The following is a 25,230-nucleotide window of genomic DNA, read 5'->3' as shown; positions in this document are numbered from 1 at the left end:
TTTATACTGTATAGTAAGGACATATCATTGGCGAAGAGAAACTGGGATTTAAACCACGCGAGCATGGCCACGAGCAGCACAGAAGAGAGGTACTATGTTGGTGATGATTGGGACGACTTTATTGAGAGACTACAACAAAGTTTTGCCACCAAGGAATGGTTGGGACAGGATTCGGCCGACAAACGCAGGGCTCATCTCTTGACGGTTTGTAGATCCAGAACGTACTCCCTGATGAAGGACCTTCTCGCGCCAGAGAAGCCGGCGGACAAGACGTTCGAAGAGCTCAGTAAGTTGATCAAGTAACACCTTAAACCGGCGATCATCATGCACGTGGCGAGACACTGGTTTTACACGCACCGGCGGCGAGAAGGGCAAAGCGTTCCAAACTTCGTGGCAGATCTCCGGCGACTGGCGAGTCTATGTAAGTTCCCAGATGCATGCAGAGCGGAGATGCTGCGAGACTTTTTTATTGAGGGCATCGGGCACGCTGGGGTTTTCAGGAAACTGATTGAGACCAAAGACTTGACCTTGGAAGCGACAGCTCTGATAGCCCAGACATTTATCTCAGGGGAGGAAGAGACCAGAATGATGTATGACAAAAATCTTGGCTCAAATGCAGCAAACGACCAGGAAATCAACATTGTTAATGCGGCACACAGTTTTCTAGGCAGACAAGGGCAATTGGACATGCCCCAGCATGCAGTCGAACCCAAAGGGGGAATTCAACAGAGACAATGGCTAGCTGAACGGCGATTCATGCCATCGCAATGGACAATGCGGCCGGTAATGGGGCCATCAACACCTGTTAATGGTGCGCTTAAGTAGAGTTAAAGAGACAATCAGAGACGATCAACTGGTAATGGACCTTTTGTTTCCAACAACGGGGCCTCCAGCTCATGCTGGAGGTGTGGAGGCAAACTCCCAGCCAGAGCTTGCAGGTATCAGCAATATACCTGCAGAAACTGCAACGTCAGCGGTCACTTAGCGCGTATGTGCAGGAAGCCTGCAGCCAGGTTGATGTACGAGGAGGACGGGCCCGATGTAAGCCCTACGAGGCCAAATGAATACTGGGGGAAATCGCTGGAAGCTGAAGTTCAGCGAGTTCATGTGGAGCACATTTACAGTTCATACACCAGGACGCCACCGATAATGATGAAAGTGCTCCTCAATGGCATCCCAGTATTAATGGAGCTCCATCCACCTTCATCACTTGAGGTCTTGGTAATAAAGGTAACTGGTCACAGAGTGACCTTCTCTCAATTATGGGCCTCGTGTGCATTTATACTATATAGTAAGGACATATCAAGGCTTGTCCCCTTTTTTGAAGATGGTCATTATTACGACATCTCTGAGATCTCCTGGCATGCTCTCCTCCTTCCAGATAAAAGAGATGAGGTCATGCATCCATGCCAATAGTGCTTCTCCGCCATACTTTAGTACCTAAGTGGGGATTCCATCTGCTCCTGATGGCTTGTTGTTCTTGAGCTGACGGATGACCTTTTCTACCTTATGCAGGGCTGGGGTTTTGCTGAGATGATGGTGGGTAGCATGCTGCGGGATAGAGTCGAGGACACTCATGTCGAAGGTTGAGGAGATCTTTGAAGTGTTCTATCCAGCGGGCTCTGACTGCCTCAGTGTCCTTAATGAATGCCTCTCCATTCTTGGCCAGCAGTGGGGTAGGGCCTTGGGTGCTTGGGCCATTGGTGGTTGTTGGCCAGCTGCTGGAACTCCTGTGTTTTCTCCACCCACCATCTATTCTTTAGGTCATGGGTTTTTGTTAGACCTCAGCCTTCAGCCGCCTGTAGAGCTGTTTTGCTGCTCCGAAGCTGCTGCTTTAAGTTCAGAAATGCCTTGTGCTTGTGGCTTATTGGCTCCTGGATCTCCTGGTCGTTTTCGTCAAACCAATCTTGGTGTTTCCTGGTTGAGTGACCGAGCGTCTCTTCGCAGGCACTGGTTATGGAGGCCTTGATGGCAGGCCAGGCGCTGTGGGCACTCTGTGTCTCGGGGGTCATCGAGAGTTGCCAGGTTGGTAGTGAGGCGTTAGCTGTATAGGGCTTTCTTAACTGGGTCTTTGAGTGCCCCAGCGTTGATTTTCCTGCGGCATTGTTTCTGTTGCCGTTGCTGCTTTGAGGCTATATTGATGTTAATGATGGAGCGGATTAGGCGATGGTCCATCAATCAGTCATCGGCTCATGTCATGGCACGGGTGATGCGTACGTCCTTGCGGTCCCTCGCTTGGACGATGACATAGTCGAGCAGGTGCCAGTGCTTGGAGCGAGGGTGTTGCCATGATGCTTTATACTTGTCCCTCTTATAGAATAAGGTGTTGGTGATGACAAAGTCATGTTCTAGGCATTTTATCAGGAGCAGCATACCGCTGGATTTGATTTTCCCTACCCGCTCTCTGCCAATCACACCTCTCCAGAGGTCTATCATTTAGAGATTGAGGAGACAGGTTTGGAAAATAATTTTATGCAAGTAACAGTTAGAGCATGAGCTGCTTTGCCACAAGGAATAGTTGTGACAGAGACCATTAAATATTTTAAGGGAAGAGTAGATAATCATTTGGAAGACAGAAACCAATAAAGATGTGAGGAGAGAACAGGACAGTGGGATTCATTTTAGCAAAGAGCTACCAGAGACACAATGAACTGAATGTCCTTCTTCTGTGCTATAAACCTCTATATTTCTAGATTAACTACAGTAGAAAGCACTTCAGGTATCTTCTCATCTTGTTTATACTATTTTAAAAATAAGTTATTTCTCTCAGTTTTTTATATTGTTGAATTTCAAATTGAACTGAACAATGAATCAGAATTTTTTTCTTCCGATCTGTTGAATGGAACAACTTTGTAAATGATGTCTGCATTCTAAATGTATGCTGTAGATTGTGCTATCAATTAAAAAAATCTAAGAGAGAGAAGTTAGGAAGATCAAAATATTTTCAATTCATAGTAATGTGAGGGACTTGATAATTGTAATTAAAATTATTGGCAAATATTTGACAAGTTAGCAATTTTACTGTCCAATTGAATGGCAAATTGCATTCAAATTGCTGAGCATACTTTTAGTGGCATTACTGCCACCCTGCATAGTCCAGTGCAAAAGTAACAACATAATGGCCCAGATTTAGCGGTAATAATAAAAGTGAAGCTAACAACATTCGCTGTTATTATGGAGTAAATCGGACAGCAACTTCTAGAGTCCGCACATGCGCAGTTAAACGTGGAAATCCAGAAGTTGCTGTTCAATTTGTCCATCTCCTCCACAAGCTTCGCTGAACTGGTACCTCGCCAATACACTCAACATTAAAATCAATGTAAAGGCGTGAAGTTGCTGTACTTACCCACTAGCTACCCACTAAACATGCCAGAAAAAGTTAGGGTTGGCGCATTCAGGTGTAAGTGAATTTTTAATGCTGTGTTAACCAATGTTCCTGTGAATCTTTTGGGGTGTGCAGCCCCTTTAAGGGGCTACGCAGCCCATTCAAAATACAACACATGCGTGGTTTTTCCCATTGAAAAGCCAGCAAGCGGCCGTGCGGGAGGTCCAAAGAGCTGCTTGGCTGCTCAGCTTAAAGGGAACATTGTTAAATCTTAATTCCTGCCAACCGACCTCTCTGGCACTAAAAGTTTAATTTTACAAGTGTGGAATCTCATTCCTTCAGAATGTAATTATTGTTGGAGATTTTTTTTAATAAAACATTACAATTTTTTTAACTTTTTCTTTCTGTCTCTTTTATCTCTCTCTCTTAATCCCATCTTTCTTTCCCAATCTATTTTACTTACTGTACATGATTTTACAATAATTTAAATGTTTAAATTTATACTTCCTGGATTAGACTCTACATGGCTCAGTGAGGCTTCTCCAATCTGATTGGTTGAAGAGCCACACTGTTGCTTGACCTGCCAAACAAGAACAGATCCCCTGTAGAGAGCGTTGCACTGGATCAGACACCTGATGACAACACGTTGCCCGCAAAAACTATGTGGACAGCTGTAAGCATAGCAAACGGTGAGCACCGTTCCTTCACCGCTGACCACAAAATTGTTTAACATCAGTTAACTAAAAACATCAATCTCTCTGGTAAATATGGTGATGAATATTGAAGGAAAAGGAAATCCTGGGGGTATGTTTTGAGTATAAAATAGCATCTCACAACTACCATGTTTTCAAACCAAGTACTATATCTCCTACCAAGAGTGCCATTCAATAAAGTGGAAATTAACACTTTAAAGGGAGCCTCTCTCTGAAAAATCCAGAGCTGCAAAAAATTAGCACCAGCTGGGTATTGGGTACACCAGGTCAGATATACCTTACTGTTTTATATTTAATTAGATATATTGGAGTGTACTTTGTAATTAATGTATTCCTTCAAATCCCTTCTTCATCTTTGAATAATTATGCATATAAACAGTGAAGAGGATAAATACAGACTTCAGGAGGAAATATGCAGACACATGACAGATGCAGTTTAACGCAGAGAATTGTGGAATGATGCAGTATCGTCGGAAGATTGAAGAGAGGTGCTATAAACTAAATAGTACAATTTTAAAGTGGGTGCAGGAACTGAGAGATCTGGGAGTGTGTGTACACAAATCTTTGAAGGTATAGAATTGTAATTTTACAAGTGTGGAGTCCCATTCCTTCAGAAGTTAATTAGTATTGGAGATTTTAAAAATAAATAAAATTTAAAATACATTTTTTTAAATGTTTTCTGTCTGTCTCTTTTATCTCTTTCTCTCTCTTAATTCCAGCAGCCTTACCCAATCTTTATTTTGCTTTGTGTACATGATTTAAATCTAATTTATATTTTCTGCTTTATACTTCCTGGTTTAGATTCTGGTTCAGTGAGGACTCTTCAATCTGATTGGTTGAAGAGCTTCGCTGTTACTTGATGTGCTCATAGATGCCACAGATCCTCTGTAGAGGGTGCTGCACTGAATCAGATGCTGGATTTGAGCAAATCTCCGCTCTAAAGCTTGCAAAAATTTATGGACAGCTGTCAGCGAGGTGAATGGTGAGCGCCGTTCCTTCACCGCTGACCGTAAAATACGGGCCATTGTCACGAATCTAACCTCCTATCTCCAAGAAGACATACTCCGGCTCATCCATTGTTTTCACTGAAATTCATTTCACCTTCTTCTTATTCTTCAACTTTCCAATTTCCCTCTTATACTTTCTGTTCTAATTTCCAATCCAAACTAGTTGCATGTTCACTCCAGGTAAATATATACCAATCTGTTATGCACACACTCTCACTCTCTTTATTTTTGGGCTCTCCATGACTCCAATTGTTTACTCCCTCTGCCTTCCAGTGTTAACAGAGACACTTTCTTAGGTAATTCAGTCTCCGATTTGTCATATTTATATCAGCGTGTCTGTTTCTAGCTCTTTATTATTTTATTGTTTTTTTCCTATGTTCCTTGACTCGATTTATCTGCCACTTACAGTGCAAATAATTTATAGGATTGAACTGTTTTTCTCCTTGTAATGGCAATAAGGTAACCCTTTGTTACAATACTTTCTAGTATTAGACTGAAGCAACCACACTGCAGCCTGAGAGGTGAGAAAGCAACAATACTCATGTCATCACTCCAGCAGTGACTGCATTTCTGCTGTTATGTAATGACTCAAATGATTAGTGTTTGAATGAAAAACAGTCTCAAAGGCCTGGTTTCAGTTTTACACTTAAATATTAAAGCAAGTAAATTATTTTCTTTTGAAGACATTATTAATGCCTAATTACTATTGTGGTTTTATACAATTAAAGCTGAATTGTGGTTCTGGCATCAATTAAAGTAATGCTGCAACTAGATAATCATATATATGCATTAATCTTTGTCTAGAAACCACTGAAATTCCTTGTGAATTGGACTGAAAGTGCATTATTTTTGGTGTTATAAATAGAAGTAGTTTGAAGAATTGATTACTTTGAACATTTCTGAAACTGATCATTTCTGTTGATTGGAGCTTGTTTGAAATGTTCTCCGATGTATTACTTTATTCCATTCAGAGCAGATCAGAAAATGCAATTTATTTCTTCTTACTTGTTTTTTCCCCTGAAATGGCTCCTCTTCCCACTCCCGCAACGTTACCTCTGGAGTCCCTCAAGGAACTATCCTTGCCCCCTTCCTATTTCTCATCTACATGTTGCCGCTTGGCGCCGTCATCCGAAAGCACAGCACAGTTTCCACATGTCACTGATGACAACCAACTCTACATCACCACCACCTATCTCAACACCCCCACTGCCTCTGATTTGTCACGCTGCTTATCCGACATCAGTACTAGATGAGCAGAAATTGCCTCCAATTAAATATTGCGAAGACTGAAGCCATTGTCTTTGGTCCCTGTCACAATCTCCTTTCCCTACCCACTGACTCTTTCCCTCTCCCTGGCCACTGTCTAAGGCTGAACCAAATTTTCTGTAACCTTGGCATTCTATTTGACCCTGAGATGAGCTTCTGACCACATATCCTCTCAACACCAAGACTGCCTACTTCCACCTCCATAACATCGCCCCATCTCCACCCCTACCTCAGCTCATCTGCTACTGAAATACTCATCCATGCTTTTGATACGTCTAGACTCGACTATTCCAATGCTCTCCTGACTGGCCTCCCACCTTGCACCCTCCATAAACTTGAGCTCATCCAAAACTCTGCTGCTCATATCCTAACTAGCACCAAGTCTCATTCATCCATTACCCCTGTGCTCATAAGAACATAAGAAATAAGAGCAGGAGTAGGCCATACGGCCTCTCAAGCCTGCTCTGCCATTTAATACGATCATGGTTGATCCAATCATGGACTCAGCTCCACTTCCCCGCCCGCTCCCCATAACCCCTTATCCTCTTATCATTTAAGAAACTGTCTATTTCTGTCTTAAATTTATTCAGTGTCCCAGCTTCCACAGCTCTCTGAGGCAGCGAGTTCCACAGATTCACAACACTCTGAGAGAAGAAATTTCTCCTCATCTCAGCTTTAAATGGGCGGCCCCTTATTCTAAGATCATGCCCTCTAGTTCCAGTCTCCCCTCTCAGTGAAAACAACATCTCTGCATCCACCTTGTTAAGCCCTCTCATAATCTTATACGTTTCAATTCTTATTCTTCTGAATTCCATTGAGTAGAGGCCCAACCTACTCAACCTTTCCTCATAAGTCAACCACCTCATCTCTGGAATCAACCTAGTGAACCTTCTCTGAACTGCCTCCAAAGTAAGTATATCCTTTTGTAAATATGGAAATCATGGATAGAGAATTGGCTAACTAACAGAAAGCAGAGAGTCGGGATAAATGGGTACTTTTCAGGTTGGCAATCGGTGGTTAATGGTGTGCCACAGGGATCGGTGCTGGGACCACAACTGTTTACAATATACAGAGATGACCTGGAAGAGGGGACAGAATGTAGTGTAACAAAATTTGCAGATGACACAAAGATTAGTGGGAAAGCGGGTTGTGTAGAGCACACAGAGAGGCTGCAAAGAGATTTAGATAGGTTAAGTGAATGGGCTAAGGTTTGGCAGATGGAATACAATTTCGGAAAATGTGAGGTCATCCACCTTGGAAAAAAAACACAGTAAAAGGGAATATTATTTGAATGGGGAGAAATTACAACATGCTGTGCTGCAGAGGGACCTGAGGGTCCTTGTGCATGAATCCCAAAAAGTTAGTTTGCAGGTGCAGCAGGTATTCAGGAAGGCGAATGGAATGTTGGCCTTCATTGCGAGAGGGATGGAGTACAAAAGCAGGGAGGTCCTGCTGCAACTGTACAGGGTACTGGTGAGGCTGCACCTGGAGTACTGCGTGCAGTTTTGGTCACCTTACTTAAGAAAGAATATACTAGCTTTGGAGGGGGTACAGAGACGATTCACTAGGCTGATTCCGGAGATGAGGGGGTTACCTTATGATGATAGATTGAGTGGACTGGGTCTTTACTCGTTGGAGTTCAGAAGGATGAGGGGTGATCTTATAGAAACACTTAAAATAATGAAAGGGATAGACAAGATAGAGGCAGAGAGGTTGTTTCCACTGGTCGGGGAGACTAGAACTAGGGGGCACAGCCTCAAAATACAGGGGAGCCAATTTAAAACCGAGTTGAGAAGGAATTTCTTCTCCCAGAGGGTTGTGAATCTGTGGAATTCTCTGCCCAAGGAAGCAATTGAGGCTAGCTCATTGAATGTATTCAAATCACAGATAGATAGATTTTTAACCAATAAGGGAATTAAGGGTTATGGGGAGTGGGCGGGGAAGTGGAGCTGAGACCACGGCCAGATCAGCCATGATCTTGTTGAATGGCGGAGCAGGCTCGAGGGGCTAGATGGCCTACTCCTGTTCCTAATTCTTATGTTCTTATGTTCTTATGTTCAAAACTGCATGCAGTATTCCAGGTGTGGCCTCACCAATACCCTGTATAGCTGTAGCAAGACTTCCCTGCTTTTATAATCCATCCCCTTTGCAATAAAAGCCAAGATATCATTGGCCTTCCTGATCACTTGCTGTACCTGCATACTAACCTTTTGTGTTTCATGCACAAGTACCCGCAGGTGCCGCTGTACTGCAGCACTTTGCAATCTTGCTCCATTTAAATAATAACTGACATCCATTGGCTCCCGGACCAGCAATGACTTGATTTTAAAATTCTCATCCAGGTTTCAAATCCCTCCATGGCCTCGCCCCTCCCTATCTCTGTAATCTCCTCCATCCTTACAACCCTTTGAGATCTCTGCTCTCCTCCAATTTTGACCTCATGCGTATCGCCGATTTTCTTTGCTCCACCATTGGTTGCCGTGCATTCAGTTGTCTAGGTCAAAGCTCTGGAATTCACTCCTAAACCTCCCCACCTCTCTCTCCTCTTTTAAGACGCTCCTTAAAAACTACCTCTTTAACCAAGTTTTTGATAACCTATCCTAATGTCTCCTCCTCTCGCTTGGCATAAATTTTTTTTGGATTTTCCCTCTGAGGCTTGGGATGCTTTTATATGCAAAAGGTGCTATATAAATGCAAGTTGATGTTGGAAAACCACTGAAAGTGACGGTGGCCCACTTGCTCATTTCACATAGACAAGTATGGAGCAGTACCCCATGCAGGGAGACCACATGCAGTGACAAAACATTCTGGAAAGATAGTCCAAATGCCAAAATGCAAACTCTACTTCCCTATAATTTTTTACCAGGTTGCTCGCAGCAGTGCCAGTGAGGTTAATCTTTCATTCTGGGAGACTCTGAACAATCAGGAGAATTGGGAACCCTAGCTGATATACTGGTCTTCAATCACTTGACTTTGATCTCCTGTGGTTAAAAATATTTCTCCCATATTAAATGGGACTGCTATCGTTATTGTTCCCAAATCCAATGATTAGGAATTTATGCTTCCAATCTGCCTGATTTTAGCAGATGGGTGGGAGCAGAAAATCAGTCAGGAAACAGTTTCATCAGTTCCCCACTGATCAGTTCCAGCTTTCAACCCTATCTCACTGGAGTTCAGTGATTCTCTCATGTGGCTAGTTAGTGCTCCACAAATCTACTACTCGATAAAGTGTCAGCTGTGGCTCAGTTGGTAGCACTTTGAGTCAGAAAGTTGGAGGTTCAAGTCCCACCCGAAAGACTTGAGCACAAAAAGCTCGGCTGACACTCCAGTGCAGTACTGAGGGACTGCTGCACTGTCAGAGGTGCTGTCTTTCAGATGAGATGTTAAACTGAGGCCCTGTCTGCGCTCTCAGGAGGATGGAATATTGCACTATTTTCTGGCCAATATTTATCCCTCAATCAACATACTAAAAAAGGTTATCTAATCATTATCACATTGCTCTTTGTGGGAGTTTGCTGTGCACAAATTGGCTGCCCCGTTTCCAACATGGCAATAGTGACTACAATGCAAAAAGTATTTCATTTACTGTAAACTGCTTTGGAACGTCCGGTGTTCATGAAAAGTGCTATAAAAATGCAAGTCATTTTTTTAGATCAATGTCATCAGATCCAAAGGATTTACTTGTGTTCAGTTCCTTTAACTTGTCCAGTACCATTCTCACACTGACTTCAAAATGTTTTGATATTATTCAATTTCTATAACATATGTACAACATAATTCTAATATTCTCTTCAGTGAATAAAGTTCATCTAAGAAAATAGCAACAGCTTAAAATTATATAGTGCTTCTCATGCAGATGACCATCTCAGAGAGGGGAAGTAGAGACTGAGCAGAAATGAAAGAATTTGGGTTCGGGCCCTGTCAGCTTGCAGATGACAATGCCAAGTGGTATCATGTCGATCATAAAAACGACAGGGCCAAAACTGGAGCTCTTGGGCACACCAAACATGACCTTCTGGCCATGGAAGGAGAAGCTTTTGGAGATATAGGAGCTGAAAATCTGTGGGGCTTTAATTTTTGGTTCACCAGGAGCCTGCTGACTCCACCAGACTTTCAACAGTCAGGGGAAATTCTCACGATTAAATAATCCTGGTGTCTGCCGGACAAAGAAGACTGCAAGATGCAGCAGAGGGTGTCCAGGGTGGAAAGCTGCCAGGTCTCATTCTAAAAACATGCCACAGGACTGCCCAGTACTCCCCTTTATAGCCAGGCTGAAAACATTCCCCATAGTAAAACATTCTTTGGGGGTTCAGACCAGGACCTGGCAGCATCCAGAAATGTCTCCTTTTGTTGGGCAGACTAGATACTGTTGTACTGCAATGCTGGGGATGAGGAAGCTTTCAGATTGGGAGACTCCTCCCTCGGCCACCCTCCTCTCTGCCTTCTATCACAAGGTGATCTTGTTTGGAGTGGACAGAGGACCGGCTGCGGAAACTGGCAGAAATGGCCAAAAACACTGGGAAGCAGCCAATTCCTGACTTCTCTGGCAGACCTATGGTCAGTGGTTATAGACTGGACCATGGAGTTTTGGCACAGAGCGATTATGTTGAGTCAGGTAGGACTTGAGCCAGCGAAAAAGATTGAGGAATTTGAAGTGCAAATTACATTCAGTGCAAATCGAGTTTTCCAGATCTTTTGCACTGGTTTAAAACCATTGCACTAGATGCTGGCCCCGCTCACAAAACTGGGCATGTCCACCATTCCAAGTTTCCAATAATTGCGTTCATTTATGCTCCTTAAAATTAAGGCTCTTAACATTGTTTTAGGCATAAGGACACCAATAGACACCATTATTTAAAAAATATTTAATTTACGAGAAACTGACTACTGTACACCAATGTAACAACTAAATGGTTCTGTATAGTTCTTCAAGGTCATTTTCAATTATTTAAAATCTGGTTACTCACAGGTGGTGGACTGGACAGTCTGCTTAAAATGTTTATTTTTTTTGTGCTAAACCCATTTTCAGTTGTATTAATCAAACTGCACCAGGTTACCATTCTTAAATATATCAAGGAATACTTTTTAACACAAAAATAATCATGTTCTAGAATGCAGCCCAATTGCGCTGGTTCATGGAAGATTTTACATTCGGCAACAGGCAAATGAGTTTGAGTAGAAATATGAGCAAAATATTCAATTCCAAAATTTAGCACACTTTTGAGTGCAGTTTGTGCCAGATTGCACCCAAAGCAGAAACTGTGATCTTCCTGAGGGTGCTTCTGGATGAAAAGTTCTGTGCTAAAAAACTATTACCTAAATGACAGTAAATGCTTTAGAATGGATAGAGTACTATTTTCTTGCAAGCCAAAACTTCGTGAGAATTATATCTCGCTTAATAAAACCGTTGACAACATTTATGAAAATAAAATGTATTCCTGCTGGTTCCAGTTTAATCTCTTCTCTCATTTCACAAGTAAGTAATCACATTCTGATCACAGTAATTTAATCCCACAACTGAACAAGAGGGCAAACCAGTAAAACAAGTTGATGGTAACAGTTCACAGCCACCAACACAATATAGTCATCTCCACCCTATACTGTATGTAAATTAGACTTAAGCAAATTCTTGAGGGAATTCTGTTCCCCACTTCAATGTGTTCACACGCTGCACCTGTCAACCTTTATTTTCTTTGCAATCAACTTTCTTTTTCATCCCACAGTGTCCAGACCACCAGAGTGAGCCAACATAGTCCATGTTCTTGGAAAATAAATCACAAAACATCCTTTTTAAGAGGCTTGTAATATCCTGCCCTTTCTCACGGCCTATATGAGGCAAGCCTGGGCTTTACATTTGGTTTATTTTTTTCCCAGCTTCAGATAAAATATTCCACATGCCCCCACACCTATTAGCCCTCTTGATCTCTCATGTTTTATAATAGCTCCAGAGTTTATTGTTTTGGTTAGATATAGTAGTAGCATCTCTTTTATTAAAATTTGCTTCAGAATTCTAAATTTGGCAGAATGAATCTCCAATGAAAACACAGCCAGTCACCGTTTAAAGCATGTATTTTCTTTGGCAGTAGTTTATGACAAATCATAACATGGCACAGATATCTTTCCTTCATTGACCACACTTGCCCTGATCATCTTCATTGACTCCACTTTATGCTCAGCCAAGAGCTTAAAGAGGTACCCCCAATTCCTTAGGCTACTCTTGGCTTCTTAGGAAATTTAATTGTTCCTAAGCAATGTTCTCCCTAATTTTTGGAGGGTGCACAGTCCCTTTAACGCACTGCACCGCCCGATTCAAAATTTTGCGCATGTGTGAAATGTCCCGTAGAAAAGCTGGTGACCGGCCTGCACAGAACCTACAGCCAGCACCATGTGGTTGTGCAGTTTAATGGATTCCTAAGGCATCTTTGATTCCACTTCTGTGTCTGAAACCTCTTCACTTGTGCCAATGGGGTACTGTCAGCACCGAATCAAGGAATTATCGCTGCTCTAACAAGCTTGGAGAATCTTAAAGAGATTACAGTTTTCCAAGAGACATATAGACACATTAGGGAGGTCCCCAGCGCAAGAATAGCACTGGTGTAATTTCAGCATCCTTTCACAGTAACATGCTTTGTTTAGAGTCCACCACTTTGGAACCTTGGCTCAGTTGTAGCATTCTTGCCTGAGTTAGAAAGTTGTGGGGTCAAGTCTCATTCCAAAACTTGAAAACATAATCTAGGTTGACACGACAGTGCAGTACAGAGGGAGTGTTGCATTGTTACAGCAACATCTCCTCCCCATCCAATCCACGGCATCCTCCCACTGGCCCTTCCCCAATGGCTGGATACTTCATGTGCAAACCCCCTACTCCACTGATCTGAATTTACCTTACCCAGCACTCCCCCTCCCCTCTTCTTTCCCTGTCACCTCTCCTCCCACTCTCTTTCCCTTTCCCTCTTCCCTCTTGTCTTCCCTGTTTTTTCCCTCTCGTGTCTTCCCCCTATCCCCACTCCCCATCCCTGTTTCCTTCTCCCGCTCCCCACATGCAGCCTTTGGTGGATCAGTAGTGGTGGTCCAAATGTAGTTGTGAAGTCAGAAATGTGTCCTCCAAAAAACTGCAAATGTATTCACTGGACATGTGAACCTTGATGTCCAATGTTCTCTCGTCCAGCAACCCCTGCAGCACCATTGAAGCCTAGCAAAATTTAGCCTGTTCAGTCACTATGAATCGATAATATTTTGTTACATGGCATAACTCTCTCTCTCTTAGACAGTCTCTCAGAGTCGAGGATGACTTGCTTCCACACTAAAAGTGAGTTCTCAGATGACTGATGAGTCCGATGCGGGACCTACAGTTTCTATCACACATGGGGCAGGTGGTGGTTGAAGAAATGGGTGGATGGAGTGCTTGGTTTCTGCACGTTCCTTCCACTGTTTATGCTTGGCTTCAGCTTGTTCCGGTCAAAGAGACTCAAGGTTTTCAGCACCTTCCCAGATGCTTTTCCTCTACTTTGAGTGGTCTTGAGCCAGGGATATCCAGGTGTCTGGGGTTGTTGCACTTTTTCAAGGCTTTGAGGGTGTCCTTGAAGCATTTCCTCTGCCCACCTGGGGCTCACTTGCCATGTCGAAGCTCCAGTTAGACGTTTGTTTTGGGAGTCTCGTATTGGGCATGCGGGTAACGTAGCCCATCCAATGGAGCTGATCAAGTGTGGTCAATGTTTCGATGCTGGGGATGTTGGCCTGAGCGAAAACATTGACATTGTTGCGCCTATCGGTCCAATGGATTTGCAGGATCTTGTGGAAGCAGCATTGGTCGTACTTCTCCAGTGCTTTGAGGCACCTGCTGTACATAGTCCATGCCTCTGAACCATATAGGAAGGCAGGTATCACTACTGCTCTGTAGCCCATGAGCTTGGTGCCGGGTTTGAGATCCTGGTCTTCAAACATTCTCTTCCTCAGGTGACCAAAGGCTGCACTGGCACACTGAAGGCAGTGTTGGACTTCGTCAACAACATCTGCCCTTGTTGACAGTAGGCTCCTGAGGTATGGAAAAGGATCCACATTATCCAAGGCCTCATCGTGGATTTTGATAATCGGGGGTGGTGGGGGGGGGGCAGTGCTGTGTGGCAGGGTCAGCTTGGTAGAGGACCTTTGTCTTATAGGTGTAAGGCCCATCTCTTATACGCTTTGGTGAAGGTGTTGACGATGGCTTGCAGTTGCGGAGACACAAGTGTCATCTGTGTACTGTAATAACTCTGATATTATAAACACAAGATCCTCCAAATCACCCACTAGTATCGATGTCCTCTAGTATAGATGGAAGTGTTGCGTTCATCACACTTCAGATATCGCACTTCAAAGTGTCATGCTGTGCAAAACAATCTTAAAACAAGATTTAAGTCAATACACCATAATCTCAATGTTTCTTCTAAACCGGAGCCAGAAATTTACAAGCAGGTACAATTAGTCTGTAAGACATCACAGGAATTTACAAGCAGCTATAGTTACCTGTATTTGGCTATTTTGACCATTTTCCCACAAAAAATATTTTAACAGTTGCCTTAAGAGGACAGGTCAGATTAAACATAACTTCATCTAAGATCCAGCCACCAATTACCGATGAGGAATGCCGACAGAAATTCACTGTTGCATGCAATAAGTTTAACATTATCCCACAAATCTTTGATTTTCATGTTTTCAAAACATTATACTGTACCTTAAAAAGAATAATGTTCGGTCAAAAAAATTCACTGTCATGCATGCATATCCCATATTTGCAAATTTTGGGCTATTTTTCAATAATTCAATAATTCAGACTTTCCCATACATGTCAATCATTTTTTGTTTGTTTTCAGAGGAACAAGAGCCTCCTATGGATGATTATGGAATATATGAATTTGTTGCCATGCCAGAGCCAGCAGACTTTCAACAGGTAGGTGTATCAGTCAGCTGAGCAAGACTGGTTATACAAACATAACATTTGTTTGATGCTTAACAAAATCTCCTACATGCAGTTCTTTAACAATTTGCTTTCATTTTGCTGAATAATCCAAATGTAAATGTAGAGATTGTGCAACTGAAATTTGCTTCTGAAATCATCACAGGTCTCCCACCACTCAACCTCATCTCACTCGGGAGCACCTTGTAGAAGTAGTACATTAGGAGCCAGAGCAGTTAAAGTAGCTGTCACAAAGGTTAGGCATGGTAGTAAGAATTCATTATAATTAGGATATATAGATTTGTTGCTATCTTTTGGTGAATGTTCTTCTGGAAAGTAAACATGGTTAGACCACATAGACTTCAGAGTTCATTTCTATGAATGTTTGCAACTTTTTGGAGTTGGACTTGCATTCATATAACGTTTTTCATGTCTGCAGAACATCCCAAAGCACTTTGCAATCCATTAAGTATTTTTGAAGTGTAGTCACTGATGCAATGTAGGAAACACGGCAGCCAATTTGCACACAGCAAGGTCCCACAAACAGCAATGTGACAATGACCAGATAATCCATTTTAGTGATGTTGGTTGAGGGATAAATATTGGCCAGAACACCGGGGATAACTTCCCTGCTCTTCTTCAGAATGGTGCCATGAGATCTTTTATATTCACCTGAGAGGGCAGATGGAGCCTCGGTTTAACATCTCATCTGAAGGACAGCACCTCCAACAGTACTGCACTGGAGTGTCAGCCTAGATCGGTGTTCAAGTTTCTGGAGGTTAACTTGAACCCACAACCTTCTGACTCAGAGGCAAGAGCACCATCAACTCAGCCACAGATGACACAAGGAAGTAGACAGATGTTTTTGAAGAACTTTCTGAGAGTGAGGCAAGTGGAAGAACAGGCTGATGTGAATCTACTTTTATTTGATGTGTCAGCATTTGTTCTTTGAAAGCACTGGGCTATAAGTTGCCTCCTCCTTTCTCTAGCTGATGACTCCCCAGTTCTACATCCTCTTCCTCCAATGCACCCTTTTAACACTGCTTGGATGGAGGTCCTTCCTTAATGTCTTCTTCATCATCTTCTTCAGCTTCCGGAAGCTGCAACTATTTATTCAGAATGATATTATGTAGGATGCAGCAAGTTACTGTAATTCTGCAGACCCTTGCTGGGCTGCATTACAGGACTCCACCAGATTTATACAGACATCTAAAACAATATTTAAGAATGTCTCAAGTCTGCTCTGCCACATTTCTTCTAGCCTCGTGGACCTCGTTATATTTGTTCTCCTCCTCTGTCTCCAGAAGCCTTACCAGAGTCATATGCCATGAGTACAGGAGATGTGTAATGAGAAGGAACTAATTAGCAAACTTGTTGTGCGAGGCCCCTTGGGAAAGGGTGACCATAATATGGTGGAATTCTTTATTAAGATGGAGAGTGACACAGTTAATTCGGAAACTAGAGTCCTGAACTTAAGGAAAGGTAACTTCGACGGTATGAGGCATGAATTGGCTAGAATAGACTGGCAAAGGATACTTAAAGGTTAGGAAATGGCAAACATTTAAAGATCACATGGATAAACTTCAGCAATTGTACATCCCTGTCTGGTCACAGTCTAAGGATAAGGGGTAAGCCATTTAGGACCGAGATGAGGAGAAACTTCTTCACCCAGAGAGTGGTGAACCTGTGGAATTCTCTACCACAGAAAGTTGTTGAGGCCAGTTCACTAAATATATTCAAAAAGGAGTTAGATGAAGTCCTTACTACTAGGGGGATCAAGGGGTATGGCGAGAAAGCAGGAATGGGGTACTGAAGTTGCATGTCCAGCCATGAACTCATTGAATGGCGGTGCAGGCTAGAAGGGCTGAATGGCCTACTCCTGCACCTATTTTCTATGTTTCTATGTTTCTAAAAATAAAACAGGGAAGGTGGCTCAATCATGGCTAACAAGGGAAATTAAGGATAGTGTTAAATCCAAGGAAGAGGCATATAATTTAGCTAGAAAAAAGCAACAATCCTGAGGACTGGGAGAAATTTAGAATTCAACAGAGGAAGACTAAGGGTTTAATTAAGAGGGGGAAATTAGAGTATGACAGGAAGCTTGCAGGGAACATAAAAACTGACTGCAAAAGCTTCTATAAATATGTGAAGATAAAAAGATTGGTGAAGACAAACGTAGGTCCCTTGCAGTCGGATTCAGGTGAATTTATAATGGGGAACAAAGAAATGGCAGACCAATTGAACAAAGACACAAATAACCTACGGAATGTACTAGGGGACAGAGGGTCTAGTGAGAAGGAGGAAGTGAACGATATCCTTATTAGGCGGGATATTGTGTTAGGGGAATTGATGGGATTGAAGGCCGATTAATCCCTGGGACTTGATAGTCTGCATCCCAGAGTACTTAAGGAAGTGCCCCTAGAAATAGTGGATGCATTGGTGATCATTTTCCAACAGTCTATCGACTCTGGATCAGTTCCTATGGACTGGAGGGTAGCTAATGTAACACCACTTTTTAAAAAAGGAAGGAGAGAGAAAACGGGTAATTATACACCGGTTAGCCTGACATCAGTAGTGGGGAAAATGTTGGAATCAATCATGAAGGATGAAATAGCAGCGCATTTGGAAAGCAATGACAGGATCGGATCAAGTCAGCATGGATTTATGAAAGGGAAATCATGCTTGACGAATCTTCTGGAATTTTTTGAGGCTGTAACTAGCAGAGTGGACAAGGGAGAACCAGTGGATGTGGTATATTTGGACTTTCAAAAGGCTTTTGACAAGGTCCCGCACAAGAGATTGGTGTGCAAAATGAAAGCACATGGTATTGGGGGTAATGTACTGATGTGGATAGAGAACTGGTTGGCAGACAGGAAGCAGAGAGTCGGGATAAACGGGTCCTTTTCAGAATGGCAGGCAGTGACTAGTGGAGTGCTGCAGGGCTCAGTGCTGGGACCCCAGCTCTTTACAATATATATTAATGATTTAGATGAAGGAATTGAGTGTAATATTTCAAAGTTTGTGGATGACACTAAACTGGGTGGCGGTGTGAGCTGTGAGGCGGACGCTAAGAGGCTGCAGGGTGACTTAGACAGGTTAGGTGAGTGGGCAAATGCATGGCAGATGCAGTATAATGTGGATAAATGTGAGGTTATCCATTTTGGGGGCAAAAACACAAAGGCAGAATATTATCTGAATGGCGGCAGATTAGGAAAAAGGGAGGTGCAACGAGACCTGGGTGTCATGGTTCATCAGTCATTCAAAGTTGGCATGCAGTTACAGCAGGCGGTGAAGAAGGCAAATGGTATGTTGGCCTTCATAGCTGGGGGATTTGAGTATTGGAGCAGGGAGGTCTTACTCCAATTGTACAGGGCCTTGGTGAGGCCTCACCTGAAATATTGTGTTCAGTTTTGGTCTCCTAATCTGAGGAAGGACGTTCTTGCTATTGAGGGAGTGCAGCGAAGGTTCACTAGACTGATTCCAGGGATGGCTGGACTGTCATATGAGGAGAGACTGAATCAACTGGTCCTTTATTCATTGGAGTTTAGAAGGATGAAAGGGGATCTCATAGAAACGTATAAGATTCTGACGGGGCTGGACAGGTTAGATGTGGGAAGAATGTTCCCGATGTTGGGAAAGTCCAGAACCAGGGGACATAGTCTTAGGATAAGGGGTAGGCCATTTAGGACTGAGATGAGGAGAAACTTCTTCACTCAGAGAGTTGTTAACCTATAGAATTCCCTGCCACAGAGAGTTGTTGATGCCAGTTCATTGGATATATTCAAGAGGGAGTTAGATATGGCCCTTACGGCTAAGAGGATCAAGGGGTATGGAGAGAAAGCAGGAAAGGGGTACTGAGGGAATGATCAGCCATGATCTTATTGAATGGCGGTGCAGGCTCGAAGGGCCGAATGGCCTAATCCTGCACCTATTTTCTATGTTTCTATGTTTCTATAACCCTGATCAGCAATTAACAATGCTGATGCATAGGTTTGAGTTATCAGGGCTGGTATGGTGATTGCCACTGTTGGAAGCATCATGACAGCTTCCTGGCTTTATCCTGGCATTCACATGCAGGATAAAGTGATTGTTACCACACACACTCTTCACTTTAATTGATTGAAATTCTTTCCTTTTCGAGAAAATTGAGAAGATTTTCATTTCGGGCTTTTAGTGTAACATCCATTCCATCAATTGCTCCTTGAAACTGTGGGCAACCTGCCAGCCGGTAGAATTTGATATCTATCTCTGTATCTCTCTCTCTCTTTCCATTGATAACAAAATTAACTCGAGTGGTGTGTCTGAAGAGAGCATCAATGACCTTTGTTATACACTGGTAAGCTGCTTTCTGACAAAGATCACCAGATATTGCCTGGAAGGATCCAGTTTCAAACAAGTTCAAGACAGTGCTAACTGTGACTGGTACAGACATTTCTCTTCTTCTGGTTAAAGTTGGCCGTAAATCTTCAAGCAGCAGCTGACATAATTCGTCTTTGCCTCCATGAGGAGGTACAACTGTCCGAGGCAATGCAGAAAACAAATATCTTTGTTCAGCCTCGAATTGCCTCCAAACTAGCTTTTCCATATCATCATCATCCTCTTCAAAGCATAAGAATATAGGGATTCCCATTGAACAAAATCCAAACCCCCAGTTCAAACTGTGCTTTCGGCAGAGCTAACTAAATATGACTGAAAAAGTATTGACAGAACCTCCAGAGCGACAAACGTCTAAAATCATTACACAGCCAAAGCAACATCAACCTTCTGTTCCAGCAAACAAAAAGGCCTCTTCAATATGACATGAAAAGAGAAAAAACTGGAAATACTCAGCAGTCAGGCAGCATCTGTGGAAAGAGAAGCAGAGTTTAAGTTTCATGTCGCTGACCTTTCATCAGAACTGGAAAAAGTTAGAGATGTACCAGTTTTTAAGCAAGTGCAGGGGCAGGGTAAGGGGGAGGGGAGGAAAGAACAAAAGGGAAGGACTGTGATTGGGTGACATCTATCTCAGGGAAATCACTGTGTACTCATGCTGCCATTTATGAGTGACAGTTTTAATTTGAGTCATGACCAGGATGGAAGTGAGGTAAAATGGAACAGAATTATTGGCTACACGCCCAATGCCCCCCCACTCCCCATTTAAACATGGCAGAGGATGCTCTGGGCGGCATTACTTCTAGGTGGGGCTTTTATACTCTATATATGAGCAGCTCTCAGCAGACTATACTCAACTCATGTTTAACAAATCTTCTGGTGTATTAATAAGCAATATTACTGTCCCGAAAGATTGTAACAATATCTAATTGAATGATGTAGCAATGCTAATCTTGTGATTTAGGAACCATAAATCCAGATACCATTTTATATGTACTTTGATGGAGTGATAAAATTACAGAGGAGCACATGTAATGAAAAAAACTATAATAGCTTTTATGGATTTTTATTGCAACTTGCCCTCAGGGGAAAACAAATTCTCCAAGTGTTTGACCTGAGAAATGGCGACATAACTCATTTTTCCAAAGTAGCTAAATTGGACAATGCAGATCTGAGAAGAAACTGAAGCATCAGTCACTGTCCAGAATATTTCTTTATTCCCTTGGGTAAGAGTTAAATTATGCTACATCACTTGAACTTTGACAATGTATAAGAAAGAAAGAAAGAAAGAAAGAAAGACTTGCATTTATATAGCGCCTTTCATGACTACGGGACATCTCAAAGCGCTTTACAGCCAATGAAGTACTTTTGGAGTGTAGTCACTGTTAATGTTGGAAACGTTTGAAATAACAATTGATTAAAAGTTTGTACATACTGGGGCTGAATTTCCTCCCCCTCCCCCTCCCCTTCCCCTGCCCCAATGTTAGTCAGATGGTTGTTTCTGTACTGCACATATCTGGAGGTGCAGCTGAACTCAGGTGACTTTCTGACTTGGGATAATTTGCATGGCTCAGCCTTCACCCCGGCATCGAAACACCCCAAGGGATTTCAGGGTACCCATATCGGGGGTGGTGACACCTGGATGATGCTGCAGGTGTCTGCTGGCTTTGGGGACTTCTGGTTGCTGGTCAAAAATAATAACTAGATGTGCTTCAGTCCTGTTGTTCCCTTTTGCTGGATCTGAAGATCTGAACTTACCTAGTATAAGATCTAGTTGGAGGCTTCTGGCAGCCCCTTTTCACAGTCTCCATCCGAAGGGGCTGCCTGCAGTCTTTAAAGCCAATTGCCACTGAACTAACTTCCACCAGGCAGAAATCCAAGAAAATGACACAGAAAATGAAAATATATGTAAAGCCCAAAGGGGACAGAGAACTGACGTGCCTTATGGATCTTTACTCTTTTTTCTTTTTGTTATACCCCAGAAATAGATGTTGACAAGGGCATAATGTGAAAGAAAATCATCTCCATTATGTATCCTTATGCCAGACAGTATTCCTTGAGTGCAAGAAGGCAGGAAAGTGACCTATTCTTTGACTTCTGGCAATGTCACTATGTAGCACCTGGAGGAGTGCCAGGTTGGGCTGAGTTGATTCATCCTCTGATTTTCTGTGCCTCATTCATATCCTGCCGATATATTATGCAACATATTGGTGCACTAACACATTGTACCACATTTGTAATTTCCCTGGTAAATGGTTTGTTTAATTTCTGCCTATTTATTAATATAGTTGACCAGATGAATTCCTACATACTTCTTTTCAACTTCGGCATTAGCACAAAACAACCATTTTGAAGTTGAATTTCTATTCCATTCAAAGTCCTGTTTTACAAAAGATATCTACTTATATATAAAGTATATTTATATTAAATATATGGCACCTACAGAGACTTCCTGTCAACATTTTTCCATTAAAAGTTTCTGTATTCATGCTTAAAATAGAAACTGCCTATGTAAACTTCTCACACTGTAATTATATCTCTCCCAGTGCAGGCATCGCCCGGGAACGAGCTTTTAATTGCAGCAGGTCTATAGAATTGGTTTCCATCATAAATGTGGACATATAAATTTATGTAAAGAAATATAAAAATAATGTGTGACTTTAAAATGGGGAATGAATTACATCTGTACATCCTGGTCCAATTATCCCCTGACCCTGCTTCACATGAAGTTACAATTGGTCTTGATTCCCCATGTGCCATGATACAGGAAATCAATTGGTGGCATATTAAAAATATTACATCTGTATATACTTCCTGTCAGATTTTCTGTTAAAAATTCCCATCTCCACTTTTCTAATGGAAACTATCTACATGAACTTGTTATACTGTAATTACTCATGTTGACACTGTACTGCTTCAGTTGTGTGTTTCTCATCTCCTCGGCCTGTAATGCAGAGAAACTCCTCTCTTCCAATCAGCCCTCCCTATCTGCTTCCCAAATTGCTCTAGATTTTACTATTTAATTATAAATTATAATGTAAACTCAAATCAAAGTATTGGCCCATAATTTGCATTCAAAGCGAAGCATAGATGTTCGCCACTGGCCCCGAAGTAAGCTTCCCATAAAGATCTCGCGATCTCTGTGGTGACAAATTCAGCTTTTCTGACGTGCAGTTGAACTCAGTATAAGTTAATGGGAAATCCCTAACGCGAGCTGCTGTGACGTCAACAAGCTGTCTCAGCAGCTAATCACAATGCAGAATTCTCACAGACTGGGAACCAGGAAGTAAAAAGCTCCTTTGGTTATAATTTTAAAAAAAATGTTAGCAAGAGCAAAACAAAGATTGGGGCTCTCACATGCTGAACCTGAAATAAAGATGAACAAACTTAAAAAATATATATTTCTTTAAAGTTTTTAAAAAATGTTAATTTTTATTAAAATGGATAAATTGGACACTCCACAAAATTAAAATTAGTTTTTTAGGGCCACAACCTTTGTTTAGCAGTCAATACACTGTTAAAACCCCACACACCTAATTCAAAGGGTCTAACCTTTAATGGGGTATTTAGTGGCGATATTCCTGTGGTAAGGCCGAAGTTTTCATCAGTTTCCCTGATTTCCCTGATTACACTGATTGCCGGCTATAGTGTGTGTGGGGGGGGTGGGGTGCTGGCGGAGCACAGCTGGTGTCAGAGCAGTGAATGACTGTCCACAACTTCAGGATTTCCGCATTAGGATGCGCATGCGCTACATCCTGAAGTTGCGGTCACTTTCAAAGGGGTCATAACAACGAGCGCTGTACGTTCACATTATTACCCACCACAAATTCCAACCCATTGTCTGAATATAAGGACTAAATGTACAACTTTAAAATGGTGACTGAATTACATCTGTGCATCCTGGTTCGTCATCCTCCAGCCTCTAACCCTGCTTTAGCTGAAGACTACACTTGGTTTGGACCCCTGTGTGCTGCCATCAGAGATTGACTAGTTCGTGATCAAAAATGTCGCACTACTACTGGAGGAATGCTCTTTTCAGTTTGACAATAAAACCTATTGTTGAGAAAGAGTGGATAGAGCTTTAGGCTGCCCTAGACTTGGGAACACCCAATGTTGGCACTGGGTCATCAAAGTAGCAAAGGGTTCCAATTCAGCACTGCTGCAATCCCTCAGCTCAATACACACATTTATTTTAATGTTTTAAATTATTTTAATGATGTGGTTACTTAGTTTGGCAGAGGCATAGCAGTAAGTTACAGTGGTGGTTGATACAGTCGGCTATACACTGTTGCTATGGTTTATTGACAGGTCCTAAATACTTTCAGTACTATTATGCTTAATAGTTTATGGGGCCACTTTTATAATACAAACCCTTTTTCATAGATGTACTTAAAAACTCATTAAATGCCTCTTATTGTTGTTGGATGTGTATCTTATGCATTCCACTATGTTGGATTTATCATATAGAGTGCATAACATGGAAGATGTCTTTTTTCATTATGTTAAAATACTGCGGCCATTCCAAATCAAGTGTGATTTGATATAACGTTTTTCTTTAGTGAATGGGAATTAATTTTAAGCCGATTTAAAAAATATATTTTGCATGTTTAATATATTCCAGGTTCCACCGGATAAATTAAGTACAGTATATGATATTATTCGAGTACCAGATGTTTGCACCACAGTTTATGAGGTCATTTGCCATTCACCAAAAACATCCTGATGCCATGATCTATCACAACAGGTATTTTGATTTTGAATTTGCTAATTATGTTATATTGCAGTTCCTTTTTAAAAAAATGTATAGCAGAGACTGGATGCATGCTCAGTTATATTGTTGAGATGAAAGTCTTTTATTTCCGATGTCTGTCGAGTTTCATTTGGGCCACACAGCTCAGTTCCTATTGTGAGAAAATAGCACAAAGCGGCTGGAGTGAAACAAAAATTGGTTCTAAATTAGTAGTCGCTTTTAGCGAGAATGGTTGGCAAGAAATGTGGAAATATCCCATTACTACAGTAAGATGTTCTCCTGGGGCTGAGGTTAAGTCACATTGACTTAAACAGTGTAGCTGGAGCTTTTGACTATGGGGAGATTTTCAACCTACACCCACAATGGGTGCGAAATGGGCAGGGCTTCCCCGGTACTCACCTGATGATGTGGGCAAGAGGTATGAACCATATTCGTTTTGTGCCTCATTTCCATATGATGAGTAAGCTGTCAGCATTACACATGCTGGTTATTGGTAGCTCACTCATTGGAGGGGACAAGAATTCAGGTGAGAGCTCCTTGAGGTCACCCTTCATGGGCATCTCACGTGCACTCAGTACATGATCATCACTCTTCCACCTCCAGTGTAGTAGCCAAGGATAGCACCTTTAGTTTTGAAATATTTTCATGGCATTTTAAAACACCATTTTGCACTGAACCCTTGAGTAACATTTCTTTGGATTTCTTTGGTTTATAGACTGTGCGTAGTGATGTGATCTGCAGCTCTTCCTGCTCCTGCACCTCTATAGCTTCCTGCTAGTGGGCACTAAGAGTTGCCCGCTTTACAGGGCAGAGTTTTGAAGCATGCAGCAAGTTACAGTGAACCTTTAGGCTCTAAGGCTCTA

General features: G+C 42.1%; 1 protein-coding gene across 1 annotated transcript in view; it reads left to right on the top strand.

Moving 5' to 3' along the window:
* Positions 1-24,340, top strand: part of hepacam2 (HEPACAM family member 2) — a 317,380-nt gene extending 293,040 nt beyond the window's left edge. The window contains exons 8-9 of the mRNA XM_070880003.1: positions 15,164-15,240; positions 24,239-24,340. Coding sequence (XP_070736104.1) covers positions 15,164-15,240; positions 24,239-24,340 — 179 coding nt within the window. The remainder of the gene's footprint in view (positions 1-15,163; positions 15,241-24,238) is intronic.
* The last annotated feature ends 890 nt before the right edge of the window (positions 24,341-25,230 follow it).

This window comes from Pristiophorus japonicus, chromosome 5 (assembly GCF_044704955.1).
Source record: "Pristiophorus japonicus isolate sPriJap1 chromosome 5, sPriJap1.hap1, whole genome shotgun sequence".
NCBI classification, from domain to species: Eukaryota; Metazoa; Chordata; class Chondrichthyes; family Pristiophoridae; genus Pristiophorus; species Pristiophorus japonicus.
The sequence above is the reverse complement of the archived record's forward strand: the minus strand, read 5'-3'. Positions and strand labels throughout refer to the sequence as shown.